We start from the raw sequence: 26,052 nt of genomic DNA on the forward strand, positions 1-26,052 counted from the left end.
AAACTGCACACAAGGCATACATCTTATACTGGATAATTGTATATCTGTCAGTATATGCTGTATTGATGTCATAACTATGCATAGACCACATGCGTGGTGTAGTGGTCAAAGTATGATTTTATTCTATTATTTTCTTTCTCTGTATTGCAGGATATGTTGGGACAGGGAAAATACGAGAAATTTATCCTGAAGACCCGCATCCAGGCTATTGTGATCACTTCTGCAGCCAAATGTTATAGGTAAATATAGGTTGGATGCATACTCACAAATCCCAGACTAGACTAAATGAAGTCACTTAAATGTGAAGGTAAAGGTCTGCAAAAAGACTCTAGAAAGTATCTGATTCATGTAATTTATTAGATGACCCTTAAGATGTATCAAAATATGTTCAATAATGAGTTTTTATTTTACTATTTATTTTTTTAATTTAATTTTTTTTTTACTTTGTAATTTTTAATTATAATTTTTGCAAATCTTTAAAAGGGGTCCAACTTTATGCCATTTACAATTGTGAATGAAGCAACCAACATGGTCATGTCAGTTATAAACTTACTTTTTGACACATTTATGTCACACACACACACACACACACACACACACACACACACACACACACACACACACACACACACACACACACACACACACACACACACACACACACACACACACCCCGCCTGACAAGAGGAGCATCCTGGAAAAACACGCAGGATGGTCTCTAAACATTTGATGCACTTTTACTTTGTACAAAATTAACTTGAATTATGCAAATAATCAAGCAGCTATTTATACCCTTTCAGTATTATAATAGTTTTCAGTATTTTCCCATGGGTTTATAACATTATTTTGTAAATTAAGCTGCAAGACAAATTAAACCAGTCAGCTTTGATACTGAACCTGTCAGAATATGAGACAGTTGCATGCTTACAGTATCGTCAGCACCCTCCTAGTGTTATGAATGTCAGTTTGTTCTATTTTGATGTGTGACGAGCTGTAATAGCCAACAAATAAAACTTTGTACATGTCTATGAATGTAATTTAATGAACACCTGAGGAGTTTCAACTCCAAAAAGGAGGCCTGAAAAAGCAAGAGTGCTTATATGTTTTCTGCCAACTGTCCAGGGTGTCTCCCCGCCTGCCACTGAATGACTGCTGGGATAGGCGCCAGCATCCCCGCAACCCTGAGAGCAGGATAAGCAGTTCAGATAATGGATGGAATGGAATGGGAATGGCGTCGGAGTGGAAGAAGCAGAGCAAAATTGGAAATGAGAATGAGGACACGAGAGGGTTTGAAAATAAGAAAAGGAGGACAAATACATCGAGTTGCTCACATGGTTCTAATCAGTCATTGGGAATGGAGAAGTATATCATTGGGATGATAGCCATGACCTATGATGAAAGAAAATGGGATTTTCAAGGGACCACATGAGGTCGGAAAGTTTGTAGGGAGAATCAATCAGCGTAACTAGAAGTGGGATGGTTATCATTGATTTTATCTCAAAGCGTCAGAGAGATAGAGCCCTTAAGATCGAGATATTTGGATGACTCTGTGTGTGACCTGCTTCCCACTTGGATTAAGAGTAAAGAAGAAGGGAGTGATAAATGGCATGCCACTGACTGTAAAGGCTGAGTCATTTCGGGATGTTGCAGGTATGTGTGAGGCAAGAAGATTCCGAGAAGGGAAGAAGGAGGACAGTAATTCTGTGTGTTTGACTTTTGAATGGGAATAGCCGGAAAGAATGTACCTTGATTAAGTGAGTTACAGGGTGACGCCATATGAGAGCTTCTCTCAGATGGCTCTGCTGTCAAGAATATGGACATGTTGCAGCAGCATGTAATGGAGTCAAAACATGTGGGAAGGACAACTGCAATGTGGAAAATTGTAAAGTCGAGAAAGTCCAAGTAAAATGCCTGCGCTGCAAGGAAAATAATGATACGTGGTCAGCACAGTGTCAAAAAAAAAGATTAAGAATCAGAATCGTGTTTATTGGGCATTAGGTTTGCACTACATGGAATTTGACTCTGGTTTCGTGTCTCTCTGTGTACTTAACATAGAATAACAACACAACAATTTTCAGATATATACACAAAGATCGAAGAAAGTGAATAAGTAAGGAAGAGAAAGTGAATAAGATGAGAGAAATGGGAATGTCATTTGCTGAAGCTGCTAAAAGAATTGAGAGAAACAACGAGAATAATGTGAGACAAGAAGCCAAAGAGGACAAGTCAGTCAAAAAGCATACTGAGCTTTGCTTTTGTAAGGACCAGATGAAGTTTTTGGCCTTTTGCGCAGTGGTAATTAACAGTACTGCTGGAGTAGAAAGAACATCTGAGAGAATTTACAAATTGTAGATGCAGTAAGGACATTTCTGAGTGTTGTAGAAGTTTCAGGAGAAGGTGTGCAGCAGATGCTGACCTATGAAATACGTTTAATTGAGAAAAAGAGCTTTTTTAAGTAGTCATTTTGATCTAGTTGGTGACGGTAATGCACCAAATCGTTGTTTGCCAACCGCCAATAAACCTAAGAAAGGAGGAAGAAGAACCCGAGCTGATCTGGTACCTACCCCGGACGCCGGAACAACTTGCATTTTGGAACCATAATGGGGCGTCTTGACTGGACCTTCAAACAAGGGTCATTCAACGTCTCAGTGTTAGACATTGTGAACTGTTAATAGTACCATACTGTTCACCGATATATACACACCAAAACACCAACAAGGACAGTGCCTGGCCTTAGTGTTTCCACCAGGGTTTGAGTTATAATCTGAGTTTTATCCAAAGGAGTTGAATCAAGTGCAACTGGACTTGCTATATATCCGTGAAGACGTTTCGCCTCTCATCCAAGAGGCTTCCTCAGTTCGGGTGCGCTTTCCAAGAAAGAGACTTCACCGCTCTAACACACAGCAGCCCACTGATGGCAACAACTGTAGATTGCAACAACCCGACACTGCCCGAGACGTCTGCGATATTGCGACATCAAAGTTTCAACAGCCTGAAACATGCCAAAGCCAGACCCGGCGCCAGGATGAAGTCATCGACGACACACAACCAACAGCGCCATCTATTGTTCTGAAGCAACTGCTAAGCCATAGTCACATTATCTCGCCCAATAATGTCGTTGTTTTTTTGGCGTTTTTCTATCGATACATAACACTTAAACAGAGAGGCGAAAAATAAATACAATGGCCAAATAAAAAGTGAAAGCCATCCTCTTGCCATTACGCAGACAAAATAGACCAGAGACCAGAGTGATCTGTTTTCAGCAGGCCGCGGTCGCGGTCCTGGAACCCAATGATGCTGAAGTCTTTACTGGACGATGGGGAGAGGGTCAGATTTGAGGCCCATTTAAATCCGCGATTCGTGGACCTGTTTTTTGTAGGAAAAAAAATATACTAAACTAACCAGGCTTGTAGACCCCGTCGACAGCAGCGGCCTTTTTCCGGCGGCGTGGTAGCGAGTCTACTCATCATCATCGGCGGTCACTCGGGGTCGAGTATGACTGTCCTCCTTCTTGGTCCTTGTGGGTCTTCAGGTGGGCGAAGAGGCCGATCCTGGAGCCGCATATTTTGGTGCAGTGGGTGCAGTGTGGGCAGGGATGGGCGGTGGTAGTGGTGGGATTGGTTTGGGCCTTGTTGGTGGAAACGCCCTCCTTTCTGAGTCTGCGCTTGTCCTCTGCAGCACGGCGGAGATCATTATTATATAGAGCAGCTCCTTCCCAGACAAGTTTTCTCCAGGTCGCCCTGTTCGTTGCTGTGTCCTCCCAGGTCTTAGGGTCTATGTGGCATTTTTCTGATGTTCGCTTGGATTTTATCCTTATACCTTTTCTTTTGACCTCCCTTCTTTTGACCTTTCTTTTGACGTTGTCCTGTGAGAAGCTGGGAGCACAGGACTTGTATAGGACAGTAGTAGTAGACAGCTAGTCTACTACTACTACTGTTACTCAATATTATAAAGATAATGGCTGATACATGTAGTGACTTGGAATGGAAAGGGATGATCCGCTGTGGCGACCCCTAACGTGAGCAGCCGAAAGTAGTAGTAGTAGTAGTAGTAGTAGTAGTGGTAGTAGTAGTAGTAGTAATAGTAGTGGTGGTAGTAGTTGTGAAAGACCCAGCTCTTTCAAGAACACAATCACACCATGGTATTAATAAAAAAAAATAAAAAAATAAACCGCTTCTATGCTGCCTATGCATTAACTTTGTGCACTGCCTGTTGACGCCTACGTCCTATTGGACTTGAACCTAGTTTTTTTGGCACTTACTTGCGTTGTTGTCTTCTGGCTAGATCCTTGCTTTTGTTAATTCACAGATGTACGTCGCTTTGGATAAACGCGTCTGCTAAATGAAATTGTAAAACTGTAAATGTTCGCGGCTAGCGTCCTCTCAGCATGCACCGTTCGCGCAAGTTTCTACTGCGCACCGCGGTGGTGAAGTGCAGCTTTACTGTCATTCACGAGAGAATATGGTGTGTTTAGTTCTTTTTGAAAACATGTTTATTTTACTCTGTTTATCTCGTTGGAGTAAATAACACTAATTAAATTGAAAAAATGCATTATTTGTGATTTTAAAAAAGGGTTGGTTGTTGTGTTGCTGTAAAGTTCCTTGAGGCTAAATTGTAATTGGTGATATTGGGCTGTACAAATAAAATTGACTTGACTTGATGGTAATGAATTAGCGACCCCCACAGATGTGTGATTTTATTGCTTTCATGGGAGCTCAGACCCATCCTTACGGGAGCTCAACCCCCACTGGCTCCCACATACCTCGAACCCATGTTTCCACATCATGCACTGCCCATGACGAATTTACGTCGTCGTTTTATGTGTAGCGATTTTGTCATTTTCAGCTTGCCGTAGTTGTTTCCTTCATTCGTTATCTGGCCGAAGATGGCTGAAGCTCCTCCATGGCCCAGCCGGTTCTTCTGCCACAGATGTTCTGCAGAGATTAGTCCTCGTATTCCCGTATGTAACATAGATAAATTGTTATTACATAGTCATATTGACAAAAAGCTAATTAGATTGATTATGTCACTTGTGTAGTTGGTTTTCTGCAGAATGTTATATCTGACAGCTGGTCTGACAACGATAGCTAGCTAGCTAGCTAGCTCCTCTGAGGCCAGTCTGGTTTATTATTCTAACGTTAGCTAAGTGGATTTCAGTATATATATAAAAAAGGGTCTGCATATCTTAATTGACGTTTGTCTTCGCACACATGAGCAACGTTTTTTTTCCAAAATTACGTGACATTTTTTACAAAGTAACCAGACTGCTAAAATTTATTTTGCGCGATTCGGTGGTTTATTTTGCGTGGTGAAACTACCTTTGCGAATAATACGCTGCATATTTTGACATCGACCCTGCAGATAACGGTAAATCTGGGTGTCGTGCATCACATTTGAAAGGTTTTGTGATACATTACAGCATAAATTGAACAGATTAGTCTGCACGATTCCCAACTGCGTATATGTTTAGTCCCCCGTGCTGAATGATCCATCCTACAGTACACTAGTAACAATACCACTGTGCATTCGTTCTTGCTTCGCTATCCAGTAAAACACCAGATACATGTCAAGCAAAGACTAGAAGGATCTTAAATAGAATAGTAAGGGACCGGGGTAAGGTTAATTTTCATTTGGTTATTGGACGTTTTAAAGGGAATTTAAGGGACCGTCTTCAAAGTGCAGTTTTTGTATTAACAAAAACTTCAACAGCTTCCCATATAAATGTCCAACTTATACAAAACCAAGTGTGTTAGAAAGTGCATGGCAGGTGGGTCAATCCGTTGTCATTTAATTTTTGAAAAACGTTTTGTTGATTTTTCATAAATTTTTATATCATAAAAAAATTAATAACTTCCTGTATATAGGGCCTACTCATACAAAACCAAGTGTGTTAGAAAGTGTACACCAGGAAGGTCGATCTACGGCGATTACATTTTTGAAATTTTTTTTGCTGATTCTTAATAAATATTTAGATTACAAAAACATCCTGTTGCTCTCTGGTGGTATTGGACACTAATGCTGCATTGAAAGGAATCTGGGAGACGGTAAACGGCAGATGGCAAACTGGAACGGGAAAAACCACAAACTGCGAAACGGGACTGCGGGACGGTAAAAAAACAAAAAAAACTACATGAGTTATGTTGATATTGTATATTTTGCACAAAAAATTGTACAAAAGTGTTTTGTGTTTGTATTTAAGTACATACAATAATTCTGTCAATTCATATACCTGTAAAATTAATCCGCCATCTTGTCTGTTTTGTGATGTGCTATGTAATATCCGGTTGTAAATTCATTTGTGGAGGACTGAAAAATGTTAAATTAATTTAAACTTTAGATAGCAGTGTCGTCTGCCGTTGCCGTTGTCATCGTGATTTTACCGTCCTGCTCTCTTCCTCAATAATGACTTCCGGTTTGCCATCTGCCATTTACCGGATTCCATGTGAATGCAGCATAAATCTTCCACTGGATGAAAAGATAATCTGTACTCTTTATTAGGGGGCCAAGGACCAATGGTACAAGGCACCCTATTGTTTTTGCCTTGCTTTTGTATGAGTAGGCCTTAGCTACAGAAAGCTTTTGAATTTTTTGTAATATAAATAAATGATGGAAAAATCAACAAAACATGTTTTCAGATATGTAATTGCTGTAGATTGACCCTGCTGTTGTGCACTTTCTAACATGTTTGGTTTTGTACAAGTAGGCACTATATAGAGGTGGCTGTTGATTTTTTTTTGTTTTTGTAATATAAATATTTATCAAAAATAAAAAAAAAATTCAAAAATGTAATTGCTGTAGTCACTCTCCTGTTGTGCTCTTGCTAACACTCTTGGTTTTGTATGAGTAGGCCCTTTAAACAGGAAGCTATTTAATTTTTTTTTTTGTAATATAAAAATGTGTGAAAAATCAACAAAACATTTTTTCAAAAATATAATTGCCGTAGATTGACCCTCCTGGGGCGGTGCAGTGGTTAGTGCAGTCGCCTCACAACAAGAAGGTCCTGGGTTCGAGCCCCAGGGTATTCCATCCTTGGGAGTCGTCCCGGATCGTCCACTGTGAAGTGTGCATGGGTTTCCTGCGGGTGCTCCGGTTTCCTCCCACAGTCCAAAGACATGTAGGTCAGGTGAATCGGCCATACTAAGTTGTCCATAGGTGTGAATGTGTGTGTGTGTCAGCCCTGTGATGGACTGGCAGCCTGTCCAGGGTGTCTCCCCACCTGCCGCCCAATGACTGCTGGGATAGGCTCCAGCATCCCCGTGACCCTGAGCAGGATAAGCGGTTTGGATAATGGATGGATGGCTGACCCTCCTGGTGTACACTTTCTAACACACTTGGTTTTGTATTAGTAGGCCCAATATACTTGTAGCTATTGATTTTTTTAAAAATAAATATTTATTTAATTTTTTAAAAAAAAATCAGACATGTAATTGCTGTAGATTGACCCTGCTGGTATACACCTTCTAACACACTTGGTTTCATATGAGTAGGCCCTACATACAGGAAGCTAATGATTTTTTTTTGTAATTTAAAAATGTATGGGAAATCAACAAAACATTCTTTTAAAAAATGTAATTGCCGTGGATTGACCACCTGTGCACTTTCTAATACACTTGGTTTTGTATAAATTGGACATTTATATGGGAAACTATTGAAATTTTTGTAATACAAAAACTGCATTTTGAAGACTGCCCCTTAAATTCCCTTGAACGTCCAATATCCAATAACCAAATTAAAATGAACTTTACACCGGTTAGTAAGGATGTCCCTCACAAAGGAAAAAGATCTGCCATAGGTTTCCCTTGATCGCTGGTAATAAGGTAAGCGCAGAACTTTAGTTTGGACTGGATGACACAAATTGTTATGATTATTCTCAAGAATTGTCCTTGTATTACCAGAATAACTGGGTGCATCAAGGTGTTTTGTCTCTTTTTCAAGATGGATACACACAGCAGATACTTATAGTTGATAGTGTTGAGGGGGTTGATGTGTGATCATTTACTGATTTACTAAAAATAACTTTTGTAGCAATATGGATCTCAACAGTGTTATTTTCAAAACAATTGAGCCTACTTTTTTTTATCAGAGAGATGCATTCCGACAGTCTTTCAAACAACACGTTTTGAGACTTTGCATCTCTTGGTAACAAATTGCATATCAGTGAAATCGTCTAAAAACTTTTTTCTATTTTGCCAGTCCAAATAGTTTACTTTGCTTGATTCTGGTGTGTGCAGGATTACACATGTCCAAGATGTGAGTCAGGATTCATCGAGGAACTGCTAGAAGAGAGAAGGTTTGTATAAAGCATTTTGAATAAAGTATTTATGTAAAGGTCAGCTCATCTGATGTGTTATCATTTTTCCCCATTTGTACTTATTATTTTGCTCTTTGAGAGATTCAATTTATGATGTCTGGTAAGTATCTTGTGAGGGTAATGCAATTACATCACTTTTAAATCCTAAAAATCGACTTCTAAAAGTAAAGCATAGGCTTGGCTTTTAAACTATTTGTCCCCTGTTTAGTGCTGACAATGGCTCCATGTCCACTATCTCCAGCGGGGACCAGAACCATCAGCCATTCGAGGTTTCTGAAGGCTTTTTTACACAGATATTTCTCTCACATTTCACACCGTCTCCATAAAAGTATTACATCATATTGAAAATACTTCCTCAATTGGTTTTCATTTCCAGTTTTACTGATTTAGATTTTGAAAAAATGTAAAATATAGTATCACTTACATGAATTGATGTATTATTCATTTTGCAAGTCCTTGCTGGTTTGTTCTTTTTGCATTTACATTCATTGTTCTCTACGTTATATAATCCATGTCATTAAACAAGAGGAGTAAATTGTCTTTATGTAGTCACATACGAATAATCACTTTCAGACATGACTTTCAGGTCATGATACTACAATTTTTTTTCATGCATATTAGGTTGTGATAATGTTATCTTGGTAAAGAAGGAAACATGTTAGCATGCATGCTCTTCAGCCATTGGGGTGGATTTTGGCCTGACACTTGACATATTTGTCAGCCTCCATAGTGTTCTGTTGACATAAATAGTTGTAGACTTGTTGAACAAATACAAGGTTCTACTGGTTTCTACCACTGATATAGAATTACTGAAGTCACTTTGTATGTCTTTATCTTTTTGTGTCTCAGAGTGTGGACCAGCACTTGTTTACATTCCCTTCGGGCTACAGTCAGTTTGCCCTGGGGGTCTTTGATGACCACTTTGAATTCGGAGCTGGGCTGGGAACAGAGGATAACCGTGATGCTGAAAACCGCCGGGAAAGCGAGATGGCATCACGGCAAAGATATGGTGCCAGGCCACCAAGGCGTCGTCATAGTTCCAGAATACAAGCTGGTAGACATGAGAGAGTGCCCATTTTAGAGGGGTAAGGAACACAGCACCATGACTGTAGTTATTTTCACCTAGAAATGACGGCTCCTTTTTGTCAGTTGTCTTTTGTAATTTGGGATGTACTTATGACTCATTAAACTGCACATATTTACACACAGTCTAGTTTTATCCCTCCCTTCTAATAGACATTTAAATTTTAACTGTGGTTTGTTCTCTGACACAGGATTATTCAGCAGCTCGTGAATGGAATCATTGCACCCACGGCAATGCCAAATATTGGTGTTGGACCATGGTGAGTGTCTAGAACAGATTAACAATAAACCAAAAAGAAAATCATTGGGTGATGTTTGATTTTTGTCAGTCTTGGCTCTGATTTAAAGTTATCATTTTGAAAGGGGTGTGCTTCACTCAAATCCTATGGATTATGCCTGGGGTGCCAATGGACTAGATACAATAATAACACAGGTATAGGCATTTGTTTATTTAGTTTCATTTAAAAACTTCTCGGACTAAACCAGACTAATTAGGTCATCAACATACAAACCACAGTTCTGTTTTTTCTTTCTTTTTTTTTGCCTTTTATTTTGCCTCTTAGTTATTAAACCAGTTTGAGAATACAGGACCACCGCCTGCAGACAGGGAGAAGATAAAGAGCCTTCCTACAGTACAAATTACAGAGGAGCATGTTAGTAAGTAACCGTGACTGCTCAACTCACTGTATTTTATGGTCAACCCGCACAACTGTGGAGAGGAGAAAATGTCCTCGCTTTCTGTGGAAATACACCGGGTTACTCTACAGGTTAGATTTGTTTTTCCACAAATTACCTTTCACATGGATTTTCTTCCAGCCTCTGGTCTAGAATGTCCAGTTTGTAAAGAAGATTACAACGTTGGAGAAAATGTCAGACAGCTTCCATGCAATCACGTGTTCCACAATGATTGCATAGTACCCTGGTTGGAACAGGTTAGAGTCCTCTCTTCACTCAGCTGCTTTGGCCCTGCTCTTATCCTACAGTTAGACAGATAATTTTATAAAAATGACTTTGTGTCCTGCAATGATACTGTAACATCTTCACATTTATTTACCACTATTTTTCTCCAGCATGACACGTGTCCAGTGTGCAGGAAAAGCTTGAATGGACAAAACACAGCAATGAGCCCACCAGAACTATCAGGGATGAACTTTACCTCCTCTTCATCTTCCTCTTCTTCCACTCCTCCATCCTCAAGTTCAACCAGCAGTGAAAACTCAGCAGATAACTCGTAAAAATATTCCTCCATCTCATCCCATGAGCTGTTTATTGCTCCAAGACTCCCACAACTCAGAGCAGTAACCTCCAATCTCTCCCTCGCATATGGTGGAGAATTGAGTGCAACTGTTTCTCTCACCAGGAGTGCCCAAGCCAGGTTCGAGAGTGAAGTGATGTGTAAGATCCATGTGTTTCTGTCCCTCCAGCTGCTCTTTAAGCCATCATGAATCTCGTCCATGGAAGGCTGGAGGCCTGGATTGGGCTTCCTATCTGGGAAGATGTTGAGATTGATGGGTACCTCAAAAGACTTATCTATGAGTCACCTCATACAACAAGAGTAAATCATGAAATCCAAAGTTGGAAGAAGTGACAACAAGATACTGCTGTCTTGTTTTGTTTTTTCTTGTCCCTCTGGAGTTGTATGGTTTAAAACGAAACTGGTTAGTGATGAAGGAAGAAGTATACATTATTCTTTGTATCAAGTAGCATCCATGTCCACACAAGTGAAATGACTTCAAGTGCACATTAAAATGTGTACTTTAAATTTTCCATGGTTTGGATAGAGATGACACTTTTCCATGGTTTGGATAGAGATGACATTTCAAACATTTTGATCCCATCATTGCAAAGCAAAATTGCAAAGGCCTGTACAAATAATATTTTTCAATTGTACATCAGTTGGTTTCGTAGTACCTGACACTGCACAGGTATTATTATTTTGCACTTGAAATAATGTGACAAAATTTGGTGATGTTGTATTTGGATAATGACTCATATTACTGAATTACCTAAAAAGGGATTTTAGGAATTTTTCAATATATATTTTTAGGTTCAAGTTTTATCTGCTAGCCTAAATTTTAATTAGCTTTTCATATTATTATAATACAGGATCAGAATGTTTCAGTGCATTAATGGAAACTGAAGGAAAGGGAAAAAATGCAAGCGCTGTTTCCTGTGGTTCTGTCTGTCTCTTGTATGCCAATTTATTTGTATTCCCAATTTGTTTGGGGGAATCACAGTTAAAATAAGCAATTACTGCTACAGATAAATGCTATGTAATATTGCAATATTAATCTCGGGAAATTATTTTGTAATTGTTTTGTGTTTTAAGGTATGGCATAATCAAAGCCCCCCCCCCTCAGACGTTGGATGGGCAACGTGATTCAGAAAGGGCCGATGTGGGTGCAGGTCTTTGTTCCAACCAATCAGTTACACACCTGATTCTACAGGTGTGTAACTGGTGTGTAACACCCAGTTTGCCCTCGGGGATGAATATTCTGATTCTGAAAAAAATCAAGGTCCTTAGCAAAGACAAATAGGCGTGTACCTGCTTGGTTGGAACAAGACTATTGGTTGACTAATAGAATCAGGTGTGTAGCTGCTTGGCTGGACCAAAGACCTGCATCCACACCGACTCTTTCTGGATCATGTTGCCCATCCCTGCTAGCAGATCCATCCAATTATTCAAACCGCTTATCCTGCTCTCAGGGTCGCGGGGATGCTGGAGCCTATCCCAGCATCCCCCCCACCTGCTGCTGGGGGGCGGGGGGGGCACCCTGGACAGGCCGCCAGGCCATCACAGGGGCCCCCTGCTAGCAGATGTGATGAAAATTATGTTGGTCAAGCTTGTAGATTGGTAGGTCGACAGACTGGACAAATACCTCCGGCTCGTTTTCCATCCTTGAGTTGCATCTTTCCCAGTTTTAATTTCGGTTTTGACTAAGCCGGATGCTCTTTTGGATTGTAACCTCGCTCCAAAGTGGGAACAGGCTTTTTTCTTGTTAGCTACGTGATCTTGGTTTGACTCGCTCACATGGTGCCAAGCAGGGCGTGGTGACGCGCAAACACAACAACGTCATGCGGACGTCATGCGTACGTGAGGTGCCGCTAGAGGACGCGCAGATCGGTCGAGTGGAACCAGAACCCGAAAGCTGAACTGTTGGCTGCTGTCAACGTCTATTCGACGAACTACCGAAATTAGAAGAGTGTATCAAGTGTTAAAAGATTAGGTTGTCGAAGAAAGTTTTTTTTTGTTTTATCATGAAGCTGCTATGGGGTCTCAGCACCCTTCTCCTGTGCGTTTACCGAGCTAGCGCCTCGACAGGTAAGGCTTTGGCATTAGCCATGTTGTTTCGAAATAACAGGTTTCACGCTTGTCACATGAACATCTGAAATGTTTTAAGCCCATGTGTTTGACTGTGGCGGTGCCGTGATTCTGTTTCACTCGACGTTACTCAAGCACGTTTAAGTTATTCAGCCAGCCGCTAATGGGTGCCAGGAAAAAGACGAGCGTGAAATGGAGCAGCAGGCGAAACCATTGGTTAATTTGGAGTCGTTAGAGTCCTCTTGAGCCATCGCCCACCATTAAAACATTCCGTGGCGTTAATGCTTTACAGCGATAAATAATGGGCCCGTTCCAGTATTTAATCAACTGGTGTTCTTCTTTAGGTGTGTTATTTTGCTAAACGTTATTCCCCCCCCTTCGTGTTGCGTGTGTATAAGGGAGTATGTCGATTAACACTAGCTGTTAGTCAACATACATGTGACATGTAAACATGTAATAAACATGTGACATGTTTATTATCCAAAAACCGAGTTTGACCACCCTTCTTAGTATGACCACTGCTGTTGTTGGTTGACTTGGTACAGTTTTCCATGACCGCTTTAGTCGCGGGTCGCCCGGTAGGGCTCGCGTGATGGACTGTTTCCCCACATAAGCTTGTTCGCTTGCTCTGTTGGATCCAGATGACATCTGCCTTTGGTTCTGTCGGCCTGCAAGTCTCAAACGATGCAGCCTTAACGTCAACTAGCTTTTATCAGAGTACAGATATATATATTTTCCATCGTTTAGTCCTGACGGCAGTGACAAGGCTATGGATGGCGAGTTTCAAGCCGGCACAAACCAGTTAGATTTACTGAATCAGCCAAGCCACTAGCACTCCAGTTTGCTAGCCAATTTGCTAGCAAGGTTTGTTAGCCTTGACGAGATGGTTGGCATTTACTACTTGGGCCAGGAAATAACCAGTAGTATTGTTTATCTCTGCCATTGCGGTCACACTGATTTGCCATGTGACTTGGTAAAGAGTGAACTGTGACTATTGTCAGCACATTTCCATTAAGGATATTATGGTAAATGAGAGCTCTCGTTGTTAGTGGCGTCACATCTCTGAAAGTGAATGAAACGGGTGAAAATATATGTCATTGGTAGCTGAAAGGGCTATTCACACACCGACAGCCGGCCATTGTTTCTTCATTTGTTACCCTTCCTCTCAGTTTAACTTATCGCTCTGCAATACCTGTATTTACATGTTAACAAACTGTTAGTTTCGTCCCACAGACTTGTTTTGTGTGTAGATAATGCAGCTGGCTTTAGATTACTTTTAATCCCATTATATTGCCCCTTTACAGCTGGGGCCTAATTTGTTTTAAGAATGGGAAGAGCCTAACGCTTCCTCTAAAACTGGTGCCTCGAGAAATTATGGCAGGCCATATGTTATGCAACCATTGTCTCACTCAGTCACTAATTGAAAACACTGATGGTGGTTTCCACATAGCCATGTGTTAAATAAGAACCATGATTTTTATTCAGTAATTTTTCTTGATGTGATATGTGAATCCATAAATACATTTATCAATTAGAAGTTGTGGTGACATTCATTTGTGCTTTTCTCTTTTTTTTTTACCTTGTGCTTTATTTGACAGTGTTTAACGAATGAAAATAAACATCCGCAAAAGCATATTTGAGCAGACCTTCAAAAAAACATACCCAGACTGTCATTTTTCCTTCAGCCTTTAATCCTGCAAAGCAGTTTGTCTAGATTGTCAGGTATTTGCAGAGACAGCGTGTCAGTCTAATAGAGTTTAAACAAATGTCTTTTATTCGCCAAGGTTTTCCATTGCTAGGGTCAATCAGAGTGACCTGTGACCTCAAGCAGAGTGGCATGAGCGTTCCAGATACTAGACTGCCTCAGAAGACTGCACAGTCTTAGGCAAACTCCAATGTTGGTCGATCTTTCTTGCTTTGGCAGTGGCAGATCTGGGGCAGAGCAGGAGTTTAATTAAATTAACCTGGAGTTTCAACTTATTCTCTTGTACCACTTTAGTATGAAAAGTGGGTTATTGTCATAGAGGCAGGCAAGCAGGTACCTCGGGGCCTAGATTTTATTTGGTTGCACAATGCCAGGAAATGCCAGTTTTCAAGATGTTTGTGGTGCAAATGAGTTGTAGTACACAAGAAGCCCCTAATTTGTTTAAGTTTCCACCACTAAATCTGCTCTGATGTAGATGAACTTTTTTTAATAAATAAAAGCAGCGACCCTGCTCTTGGCTGAGTTTTGGGAACATTGAGCTACATTTTTAGTGTTTCCTTTTAAAAGTGGTGACAAATGGGTAATTGTGGTGGCCTATCACAACCTTAATAAAGGGGGAACTTGAGGGCTGCTTACTAATTGTACCACATTAATCTGCATGAATATACAGAATTTGTATACTGGCTTGGATTTTTTGTCTCTCTCTCAACCATCTGCCTCTGCTCCATTGTTTTTATTTTATGCTTGAAGCTATTGTGTCCATGCTGTATTACAATAATATCCGTCACATTGTATTAGCTTTTCCTGTTTAACATAAAACTTTCAATATATGTTGTTGCTCACATGAGTCTTGAAGTTGGGGCTTAGGATATCAGGAAACTTTGTTCATTCTTTTGTTTTTTGTTTTTTTTAAAGACAATTTTATTTGAATAACCCAATATCACATATTACAAATTTGCCTCAAGGGGCTTTACAGCAGCACAACATCCTGTCCTTAGACCCTCGCATCAGATAAGGAACAACGCCCTAAAAAAAAAACCTTAAAAAAAAAAGTGGATGAAATTCCTGCTTGAACCCTTGGACTTTAGCCTGTTGATTACGATGAATATAAACTTTATGTCAAGATAAAGCATGTATTGCCAACGTTGGCTTTATTTGCTCTCCTTTTCTTTCCTTTATTTTTTACATACTTTAGATACGTATTTTAAGAAATACGTATCTTGATACGTATTTCTTAAAATATTTAGTACTCCTTTTATTATACCCTTGATAACTATCCATTTTGAATAAAGGACTTGTGCTGTTAGTACATTGTTGAAGCCTCGTAGTTGGTTGTTTACTGTAAGTAAATAGAACATGAGCTGTGGAGTTTGTCCTTTGAAAAGGCAGTAGCTTGTTTACCATTCTTGGCCATGTGAATAGCATGTTAATTTCCTGTGGCTATAACATATAAAAGTAATGTATATTTTGTACAAAAATATCTGTTTACAGTCAGCATGATTTACATCCCCAATGGAACTTTGTCCAAGGCTATATTTAATTGTGAACTTTGATTCAACTCTGAAGGTGACCTTTGGTAATGGCTGTGAGGCTACCCTCAACTAAAAACAACACATGATACTTGAAGTCGGAAGCCTATATGCTTATAACACAGTTCACAAACCTGCCTCTTTGGATATGGATTTAATTGATCATGCCCGACGGTGTTCACAGGACTGGCCGTGAAAATGGATCCTTCTCCATTGCGCACGTACACCAGTAAAACCACTTTCCTGTTGTCTATTGTGTTTAGACACTGTCTGGTCATGCAATGATAGACTAGGGTGTGCCTGTTTTCATGTAGGCCAAAACAATTTTTAACCCACTGAGAGGATTTTTTTCCCCCTTCTAAATAGGCATCTGACTCCAGTTTGATCACCAGGATGCTCACATCAAAGACCCTGTATTATTCCTATTTTTCTTAGTGTGCTGTGCAGCAGGTGTCCACCCCATGTTTGTGTTCTGCTGTTTTTCTAAGGTTCATGAGTTGATGGGAAAGGTGCTACATTTCAGCTATTTCACCATAGTTTTGCCTGCAGTGTGAGAATGATATTCTTCTTTATCCCCACCTGAGTAGTAAATCCTCTGCAGAATGCCCTCAAAAAGACATTGGGTGGTAGCCCGGATTATTACATCTAGGGCTGTCAAATGACACAAGGCCTGAAATTATTAGTCTAAAATGCTTTGTTCTGCCCAAGATTGATCCTTCATGGATTTTTGCTTATAATGTGATTGGTTTTCATGTCACTCTCACCTGCTTTGCTTTTTCATATTTTTGCTGTTTTTCTTTTCTTCTTTTTAGTGGAAAACTATCATTAATTACACGTTTTTTATTTCAGTGGAATGCTATTGTCTGCTTTTTCTGCTAATTGCATTTTATCTTGCTGCATGACTCATTGTTATTGGCAGAGATAAGTGCCAACAGAAATTATTTCATGGTTATTTGAAGTCAAAATTAAACGCATACAAATTGTTATTACAATCTAAATTGAAGTCTCTAAGAACTGAATTAAAAGGCATGTTGAATTTTGATTAGAAAATAACCTTCAAATAAAAGATGAATGTTGTATGCCATAAAGATCGTTCAGTTACAAATCCTTCAATCAGGAAAAATGTGTCATTTCATCTTATGTACTACGTACACAAAAGAAACAAAATTCTGTTTTCCCCAGCCCACAGCAGTGCAACACATATCCAAAAACAACACCACCAAAAACATACAAATACAGAGAGAACAAAGCAACAAAAAACAAAAAAAAATACCCACACAAACAGCCAACAACACAGTCCAAAAACTCCACCATCCAGAGAACGAACGCCCGCCAGGATGACTGTCAGAACTGCCGGTCTTCATGGGCTAGCAGTTAGCTTAGCCTGCCCCCGCTTCCGACCAGACCACCTTTGGTATTTCCTCTTCAGGCGCAGCTCCAGGCAGCGCTGTGGTCCTTGGGCCCATTGGATGCAGCAGACCAGACTCCCTCAGCCGATCCAACACTAGCTCTCCAGCCAAACACCTTCAACAAACCTCCCCCGCACTCCACACGACGACACAAACGCATACACAGATAAAAACACTGCACAGTCGATGCTAGGCGAGGCCGCCGCCACACCGCCTCGATGTTTCCTCTCGGGCAGGGCTGTGGGCTAGCAATTAGCTTAGCCTGCCCCACTTCCACGTCCTGTTAGACCGCCCACGGTGCCTCCTCCTGGGGCCCGAAAGACACAGCAGACCAAGCTCTCTCAGCCAATCCAGCATCAGGCTGTCCCTGCCAAGCAAAATCAACGATCAAAACAAAAACTTCACATGATGACACAATCTTAAGATGTGGAAGTGGACAAAGACACAGCGTAATCGGTACTGGGTGAGGCTGCTGCCAACGCGAGTCCAGGCCGCCATCTTCCCTCATATTGGATTTTAAATTTGAGTAGGTTTGAATAGGTTATTTATATTCAAATTTATACAATTCACTTTATGCTGGCACTAATCTCTGCCCATACCTTGTCTTAAAAGAGTGAGAGCACCAAGAATGATCATCAACATTGCTCAAAATAATCGGAAAATTTTGCTATTATCCATATCTTTTCTATGTGCATGCTCTCATTTTAAATTGTCATGTCATCTATGTTAACTTTGTTCTTTTCTTTCTCTTTTTTTGCTTGCTTGTCTCTTCATCCATCACTGCATTTTCACAAACCAATTAAATCAACCGACATGCTCCAAACCAAAACATCCACAATCTTAATTAACGCATAACTCTCAATCTTTAACGTTTGTATTTCTTTGTGCTGGGTTGACCATACATGGTACTCAGCGGGCTTTATCAAGTCTCCCCTGTCCCAGACAAAGCTGATCACCGACAGTGTGGATCTGCATTGTGAAGTGATAGGGAACCCCATACCTGAGGTACAATGGTGGTTTATAGAGGGGGAGGAGCCCAATGAGTCCTTCACCCAGCTCTTTGATGGAGCAAGGGATGACCGTGTGCGAATAAATGCCACATATATCGCACATGCTACAAGCACCATTCAGCTCACTAACCTCACTCACAGTGACACTGGTACATATGAGTGCCGCGCTTCCAACGACCCTGACCGCAATGAACTGAAGAAGACGCCCAAAATCAAGTGGATTCGCTCGCAGGCAAACATTATTGTGATTGAAAGTGAGTGGCAGAGGAAGCGGGAGGAGACTCCAGACAGTTTCTTGTCTGTTGTCTATTCATTAGTGAAGTCCAGGAGGTCCATCTCCTGTTACTCACCCCCATGCTCCCTGGTCCGCTGCCTTCTTTGTCCTGCCTTACCCAGTTCATACTGTCCTTCCCCTCTCCTCAAGAAATCCAAGCTGGACATGTAGTTGAGAGCAAACATAGTCATGATGTGTGGCCACGCCTCTCCCTAGACCTGGTTTACCTGACATAGCACATGTTTATAATCTGATACCCCCCCCCCATGTCAAGACTTGGGCACAGCTCAAAAATGTAAGGTGTGTTTAAATATAATACTGGTCATAAGGTTAGAAACTTGCAAATGGCTCCTGGATAAAATGGAAAAATAGTTGCATGGCTAAGTTATTAAAAAATGGGTCAGATTACTTAATTAGAATGGCTTCTTGTAGATACCCCCCCCCCGCTGGCATTTTCATTAATTGATACTAACATTGGCGATACCCTTTAGTTTACACTCATTGATCTCTCCTTTGGCTAATAGCCTACTAAATTGTGTACAGGAGACTGCAACTAATTTGCAATGTCATAGGGCATCCTTCTGGCTTGTGGTCCAGTATTATCCTTTTAGCCATACCATGACCTATTGGCTAGTTTTGTTACCTCAACCAAATCAACAGCACCCCTTAAGTAGTTCCCATCTTTAGTCCTTTTCAACTGGCAGTTGATCTACCAACACTTCATACTTCTTTGGTTGCTTCTTCTGCATGTGTTTATTGCAAGATCTTTTCCCATGACCTCGTAGACAATGTCTATTAGCTTCCCAGTTTGACTCCTATTCTTCCCTCTTTTCTACCTTTGGTAGAGACAGAGCTCCCCATTTGGGTGTTATACATTCACCCTTCTTGGAAAGTTCTGTATCTCTGTACATCCTGTGTTGCATTTTTAGCTTGGTTTCTAAATTCTTAGAGGGAATTTGTTCTTTCTCCCACCATGGTAAGTTTCAGGAATTGCAAAGGCATTGGCTAGCTTTTTACTGCAAAACTACATTTGTGTTGAGCAAAAATGTTTTTGTGATAAGATTAGATGAAATCCTTATTTCAGTTATATCAGTGTGGCTATTGATTTTTGCAGTCATTTTAAAGCCTAGTTTGAACCTACTTAATCAGTAATCAAGTTTGTGTAGTGTATTATGCTGATTACCAATGTCTAAAATAGCATGAAAATGTTTAAGATAAATGTTAAAAGGTTATTTTTTCTGCTCCGTTTATCTTCAGCACCAAACATCATTGCCGAACCAGCTGAGGTTTACAACCAGACCTCTGCTGTGCTCAGCTGCAACCTGACGGAGTCCAGTCTTCCTATCAAGGGATCCTACTGGCAGTTCAATGGCAAAATCATTGAAAATTCCAAATCCAGCAAAGAAACTCCATACACTACACTGACGTATGTAACATATGACCTTTGCCAAGTGCCATAAAAAAATCTGTAACCATGAAGATGTTAGCTCACCCTTATATTTTTTGATGTTTTTACTAATCAGTAAAGCAGTTTTTACTCAGGCTTGTCACTTGTTATTTTAGTATTTGGCCAAAAATGCAATGCACCAATGGGCAGTAAAGCACTACAAGGTGAACGGGCCATATAAGACATTGCAAAATGCGTAAAATAATCTGCAGGCACGCATCCTACCTTAGGTTTCTTTCATTCCTTCTCTCACTGCTACACATTCTTACTCTTGCACTTTCCCCCATTCTTTCTCTTGTTCTCTCTTTAATGTACTTTCCCTTTTTACTCATCTCCCTCTACTACTCTCCCTTTCCCTCTTGCTCTCTAGCTGCCTCCATTAGCAGCAGTGCTAGGGGCTTCACTCAGGCATTCACGGCTGTTGATTAGCAGAGAGATGAACTGCAGACGTGCAGCTTTGCCTATGGCCTTTGTAGCAGGGATAAGTGCCCCTAGCAGTCCGCTCTCTTGCATTGACCTTAATTCCCCATTAAACAGAAAGCAGTCAGGACTGCACGGAACAGCAGCACCAAACAAAATCGTGATTGTTCTTACCAGAGGAATTTGGAAGATAGGTTGCATTTCAGTTTTGCTTTGTTTTGTTTTTTTACACTCAGGCCTTTAACAAAAACGGGTGGTGTTTTATGGTTTGTCTTTTCTTAATGGAGAACCTATTGTGTCTTGGGCATTATTTGTCAACTGCTTAGGTTTCAGAAAATAATGACTTCAGAAAAACGAACTATCTGCATTTATGCAATGCATTAACAAGTGTCGCACGGAGTTTCCCCGACACATTAGAACCTAAAATGTTTCTTCTTTCAATAGTTTGGATAAGATCACTTCTCGTTCAGGTGGAAAGTATGAATGTGTGTTTGAGACCGAACCAGTGGTACAACAGGCAATTGAAGTCAAAAGTAAGTTTTCCTCTGCCATGTATTTGTCATTAATCTGCAAAGTATTTCCTTTTTTAGAGACTAAGACGTTTTTTTCCTTTATTATATGTATCCAATCAGATGCCGTCAAATCAGATTACCATGCATCCATTCATGTTGCCATCAACCACTCAGATTTCATCATTCCATGCTCCTATTAATTTGAATCTGTGTTTCCTGTAGCAACTCCCCATGTTGCTGCCTACAAACATTCTGAGCACGGCAATGAGGGGGACAAGGCTGTGATGATTTGTGTGAGCCAAGGGTTCCCACTACCCACCGACTGGAGCTGGTTCAAAATGAATCCAGATGAGAGTAGATTGGTATGCCTTTCTCCAGTCTTGATGTTGATGTTATGCTCTAAATAAGCTACAGGATAACATATCTTAGGCGCCTGAAGTACGCTCTAGTTATTAAACTCAAGTTGTGAAGGCATGTCTGTTCAAAGTGACAGCTGCCCTGGACTGTGATTGTTGAAAAGACCAGTGTAATTGAAATAAAGCAAATTAACACAGAAATGTCCCTTCTATCTTGAATGTACCTTTTATTTTGTTCACAACCTCCAGGCTATCACCAATGGCACCGGTGACAAATATGAGATCAAGAACACCCCTAACAAGACCATTCTGACTATCCAGAAGTTGAACATTGATGAGGACATGGGAGACTACTTCTGCACTGGATTCAATGACTTGGGCACTGAGAGTGACAAGATCCACCTGCGTGTCCGCAGCCGCCTGGCTGCCCTCTGGCCCTTCCTGGGCATTGTGGCTGAGGTTATCATCCTGGTCACAATCATCTTTATTTATGAGAAGAGGAGAAAGCCAGACGAGGTCAACGATGGTAAGTGAGCCAATTTGTTTCCCCTTTACCTGACAAAAGCTATAAAGTGGGCGGGAATATAACATTTCTCACCTGTCCACATTGGCTGGTACACTTCCAAAGGTTATCAGCCATTAATCATTGAGAAATCAAATGTATTTTTAGATTAGATAAGCTCCTCCCAACAATGTTTTTACTTGGCAGTAGTGGTCGGTAGAATCCGAATCTTTGTCAGCCTAAATTATAGTAGATTTAGCTGGCAAGGATACTGTTCATTTCCTAACCTACCTTCAAAGTAAGTAAGATGGGCTAATACTTTGTCTTATCCTGTAGCTAAAAGTAATGAATCTAACGCTGTCCCTCTTTCAAATGCTGTGTACTAATTTTTTGGGATTGGTCAACACCAGGTCTGGAATTTTCATGCCATCCAATGGGAAAATTGTTGATTATCATTCTCGAAGGGTCATTGTTTTTAGGTGGGGCCTATAATTGTGTTTTGTTATTTATGCTTTTGGCTTTTCTCTTTCAACTTTTGTCATTGACTTTAATAGACAAGGTTTAATATTATTTCGCATTCATTCATCATGATTTACAACTGTTTTATGTAGTTTATATATATATATATATATATATGTGTGTGTGTGTGTGTGTGTATATATATATATATATATATATATATATATATACATACACACACACACACATTTTGCCAATGGTTTCCAGCTTTATCTGAAGCAGTTGTGCTAGAGACTTTTTATTATTCACACCTTTACTTCTCTGTTCGCTGCTGCTTTTACATTTTGGTAAGTGATCAAAACTGCATGTCAGACTGAAGTGGTTGAACTGAGATAACCGCTTGGAAGACGCTATGGGAGTTTGAATGAACTGCTTTCATAGTCACCACTTCTAATAAGAATGAACTTTAAGATTGGTCACTCTTTCACTGGCCTTGGAATGTTTGTAGAGACCAACTTGGAATGAAAGATTATATTACTGTACTGTCTCCGCCAGGTGGTAGCCGTGTGTGCGTGTGTGTGTCCGTCTTATTTCGCATACTACTGGGCTTATCAGCCTAATATTTTTGTGCACAGTTATGACTATGATCAAGAAACGCTCAAGGTTGCGGTGATTCAAAACCTTTGAAAAACATTTCTTCTGGCTACCGCCGCTCCCGGTCTTCATTCACTCTCTAGCTCGCTCGACTAACGCTGCTGTCGTTGCCTGATCTGAGTCAGTCATAGATGTGAGTCGCACATTGTTGACTTAGCTCAAGCAGCAACAGTGTCAAAACATGTATTCGGGTACAAGTCTTAAAAGTAAATGAGAAGTTGATCGTATTTCACAGGTCAGCAAATCATTCACTGCTGATCTGAAAATAATCCTGTCTTTATTTTCATAACACAATAAAGCTGAGTAAACCGTTTATGCTCGTGAATGCAACTAATGACTCAGATCAGCAGCAACATGATCAAAAGTTATCAAAAGAATTTTGATAATCCAAAAAACGCGAAAGTTAAAAAGGTACAACTTCTTCTAGGTTGCAGTCAAAACAGGAAGTGTTGCCTATTCTTGTCGCTGCCCGATCTGAGTCAGTCGCAGATGTGAGTCGTGCATGCATGAACGTAAATGGTTTGCTCAGCTTTATTATATTATGAAAATAAAGACAAGGTTAGGGTTAGACCCAAATGGTCCCATAGCAAACCTTTTCTTTTTTGAAAAGTGCAAGTTCATATTAGACTTGGTTCGCGTTCGTGCAAAGGTCCGTCTAGGGGCTGCACATCCACAGACTGACAGTCAAAATGTTATTATGTAGATTTTGTTTAACTTGGAGAGCCATATATTTAAACTTTTTTTCCCTCATATTTCCAATTCAATCAATTGGGGACTGTGCAAAAGTCTTATAATGGCAGGAACGACTGTTTTTTCTGTCCATGTGTGTACCTGTCCGCTACTAATCTCGCATACGACTGGGCCCGTCAGCCTATAATTTTGTGTATAGTTAAGACTGTATGATTCTGATTCTGATCAAGGACCTGTGATTAAAGACCTGTTATGCCGCAATTAGGTGGCAACTCCTCAGCTGGTTTTTTTTTTTTTTTTTTTGCCTAAGTCCAAGCACCGGAGAAAGGGAGATACACCTGGCGGAGATCTGCACTCTGAGTGCACTCTTCTAGTTGTTTTTTAATATCATTGACGTGTATAGTTTGAGCCAATGAAAGAGTCAAATAACACATTCAGATAAAGAACTACAATATCATGGTCTGAAGTGAAGTTGGAACTGTTAATTTAAAAAAAGCGTGGGGGGTTCAGCATTCTATCTGCATGCTGTCTGCACCTTGAACTCTATGCATGATCAATGATGGAATCTTTTAAAGACACATTTGTCTCATTCATGGTTACTAAGGTAGCCTACTCTTTGCCTTATCTTGTGAATACATGTTCTTGCTCTAGTGTGAATATCTTCACCATACCTGCCGGAATGCTGTCTTATTAGCTCTCTCTATTCACAAATATTAACAATTTATCTCAATATTGCCACTGTGATGTTCCATTCTCTTGTGCCATTTGGATGGCTGTTTTGCATGAGGCTTTGTGATACTAAGAAATGATTGTATTGATGAAAAAATTGCACTTTTCTGTGATTGGAACGAATACAGAGCAAATGGGCAAATCAAACATTGTAATCTAATTTTAGGTAAAGTTTTTTTGTAAATTCAGCCAAACTAAACTTAAAAATCTTCATCAACACATCTGGTGGGGATTCTTTAATTCATTTTTAGATAGGTTCCTCATTACCACATTTCATTCATTGCATAGGATATGTCATATTTATAGCATTTGCTACCAAAGGGGAACATGTATTTGTCACACCAATCTGACAAGAAAAAAAAAAGCTGAGATGGCATCTTTTTTTCTCTCCTGCAATCGTCTGATTTATTTCCTGTTTTGTTTCCTCCCTTGAAACTTTGCTGCTAAACAGATGATGACTCAGGAACTGCTCCACTGTAAGTACAGTTTTAGCATCTTGATCCCTACTACAGATGTCATCTTTTGCTTCTTGACTAATCTTTGGCTGGACATGTCCTTCAGGAAGAGCAATGCTGCCACAAACCACAAGGACAAGAATGTGAGGCAAAGGAATTCTAACTAAGACAACTGAAGGAGGTTTGTATAACAAGTGATAGCTGCATAAATGAACTGTTCTTGGTAAGGCAAACCAAAGATTACTTGGATCTATGAGAGTTACACTTATAATTGTTTCTCGAATTGTTAACCAGATTCGTGCTTTCCTGGAGCATTAAGTAAATTTGATCATTATTAAAATTTTTGGTTTTAAAAACATAGCTCAGCTTATTTATTGATGTGATGTGTAGTTCTTTTTACTCATTTGCTTTTGTTCTCCCGCTCCTCCCTCTTTTCTTTTTAGAAGAACATCCAGAAGACAGCAATCCAGGATTTGAAGAGCATTCAGCTGTTGTGTGTGTGACACATTTTAATAGTGCATCCTACAATTTCTAGATAACTTTGTGCTTAGGTGTTAATGTTTTAAGAGATGGACTGATTTCCTCCCATTTTACTTTCTCCTGTATTCCTCAAATGATGTTCCAACGGGGACATATTTCGGCTTCAAGCCATGGGACAAATATTGCATGACTTTATTGCTGTTCTAGCAAAGTGTTTGTCTGTAGTAAATGCCATTGTAATGTTAATGTGAGGAATGCTAATTAATTTCTTTTGCGCTAATTCTTCATAAACTGTCCCTCACAGCTGTTATTATCTGTGCATACTTGCGAGCCGCAAATGCCACTTACAGTATAGGTAGCACAAGTTCTATTGGTAAGAGTCATGGTGCAACACCCCCCACCTCCACCCCCTGCTTTTAGCAGTAACCAAAATGCTTTTGACATCAACTTTGTACTCTGACCCCATACACTCATAAACCACCGTTTGGAGTTTTCCATTTTGCCTTAACTGTGCCCTGCTTTCTCTTTTGTCTTTTTGCATTTTATTTCTTAAATCATGTAACATATGGATTTAAATGCTAAAATGGAATGTCCACCTTATTTTTTTTAAACATTAAAGTAGTTATTAAAAGTTGATACTGTACGGGGGGAAAAATCACTAAAGAATCACAGAAGAAACAACAGTTTACCTTTTATATAAAGCAA

The 26,052-nt window shown here is 40.1% G+C and overlaps 2 protein-coding genes across 3 annotated transcripts; both read left to right on the forward strand.

Annotated features, from left to right (window-relative positions):
• Window positions 1-4,885: 4,885 nt before the first annotated feature.
• Window positions 4,886-11,665, forward strand: LOC130110495 (E3 ubiquitin-protein ligase RNF126-like). Its single transcript, XM_056277607.1, has 9 exons — window positions 4,886-4,960; window positions 8,232-8,290; window positions 8,520-8,580; window positions 9,161-9,396; window positions 9,586-9,654; window positions 9,758-9,827; window positions 9,958-10,051; window positions 10,211-10,326; window positions 10,465-11,665. The coding sequence occupies exons 1-9, from the start codon at window positions 4,886-4,888 to the stop codon at window positions 10,627-10,629; spliced, it is 945 nt and encodes a 314-aa protein (XP_056133582.1). The 3' UTR covers window positions 10,630-11,665.
• An 813-nt stretch (window positions 11,666-12,478) lies between these two features.
• bsg (basigin) lies at window positions 12,479-25,853 on the forward strand. Of its 2 annotated transcripts, XM_056277995.1 has the most exons (9): window positions 12,479-12,716; window positions 18,273-18,623; window positions 19,901-20,069; window positions 20,955-21,043; window positions 21,245-21,384; window positions 21,628-21,904; window positions 24,864-24,888; window positions 24,974-25,048; window positions 25,311-25,853. In XM_056277995.1, the coding sequence occupies exons 1-8, from the start codon at window positions 12,653-12,655 to the stop codon at window positions 25,032-25,034; spliced, it is 1,176 nt and encodes a 391-aa protein (XP_056133970.1). In that variant the 5' UTR covers window positions 12,479-12,652; the 3' UTR covers window positions 25,035-25,048; window positions 25,311-25,853. The 2 variants fall into 2 exon arrangements, with proteins under 2 accessions (XP_056133970.1, XP_056133969.1); XM_056277994.1 differs by lacking the exon at window positions 18,273-18,623 and having other exon boundaries at window positions 12,480-12,716.
• Window positions 25,854-26,052: the final 199 nt, after the last annotated feature.

The sequence above is a fragment of the Lampris incognitus genome, chromosome 3, assembly GCF_029633865.1.
Source record: "Lampris incognitus isolate fLamInc1 chromosome 3, fLamInc1.hap2, whole genome shotgun sequence".
Lineage (NCBI taxonomy): Eukaryota > Metazoa > Chordata > Actinopteri > Lampriformes > Lampridae > Lampris > Lampris incognitus.

What these genes read in the sequence shown, in the direction of transcription:
- LOC130110495 (XM_056277607.1), top strand. Translation starts at nt 4,886, where the DNA reads ATGGCTGAAGCTCCTCCATGGCCCAGCCGGTTCTTCTGCCACAGATGT. An exon ending in AGATTAGTCCTCGTATTCCC is followed by an intron (nt 4,961 to 8,231) that starts GTATGTAACATA and finishes TGGTGTGTGCAG; the next exon opens with GATTACACATGTCCAAGATG. An exon ending in AATTACAGAGGAGCATGTTA is followed by an intron (nt 10,052 to 10,210) that starts GTAAGTAACCGT and finishes ATTTTCTTCCAG; the next exon opens with CCTCTGGTCTAGAATGTCCA.
- bsg (XM_056277995.1), top strand. Translation starts at nt 12,653, where the DNA reads ATGAAGCTGCTATGGGGTCTCAGCACCCTTCTCCTGTGCGTTTACCGA. An exon ending in ACTCCATACACTACACTGAC is followed by an intron (nt 20,070 to 20,954) that starts GTATGTAACATA and finishes TTCTTTCAATAG; the next exon opens with TTTGGATAAGATCACTTCTC. An exon ending in GACTCAGGAACTGCTCCACT is followed by an intron (nt 24,889 to 24,973) that starts GTAAGTACAGTT and finishes CATGTCCTTCAG; the next exon opens with GAAGAGCAATGCTGCCACAA.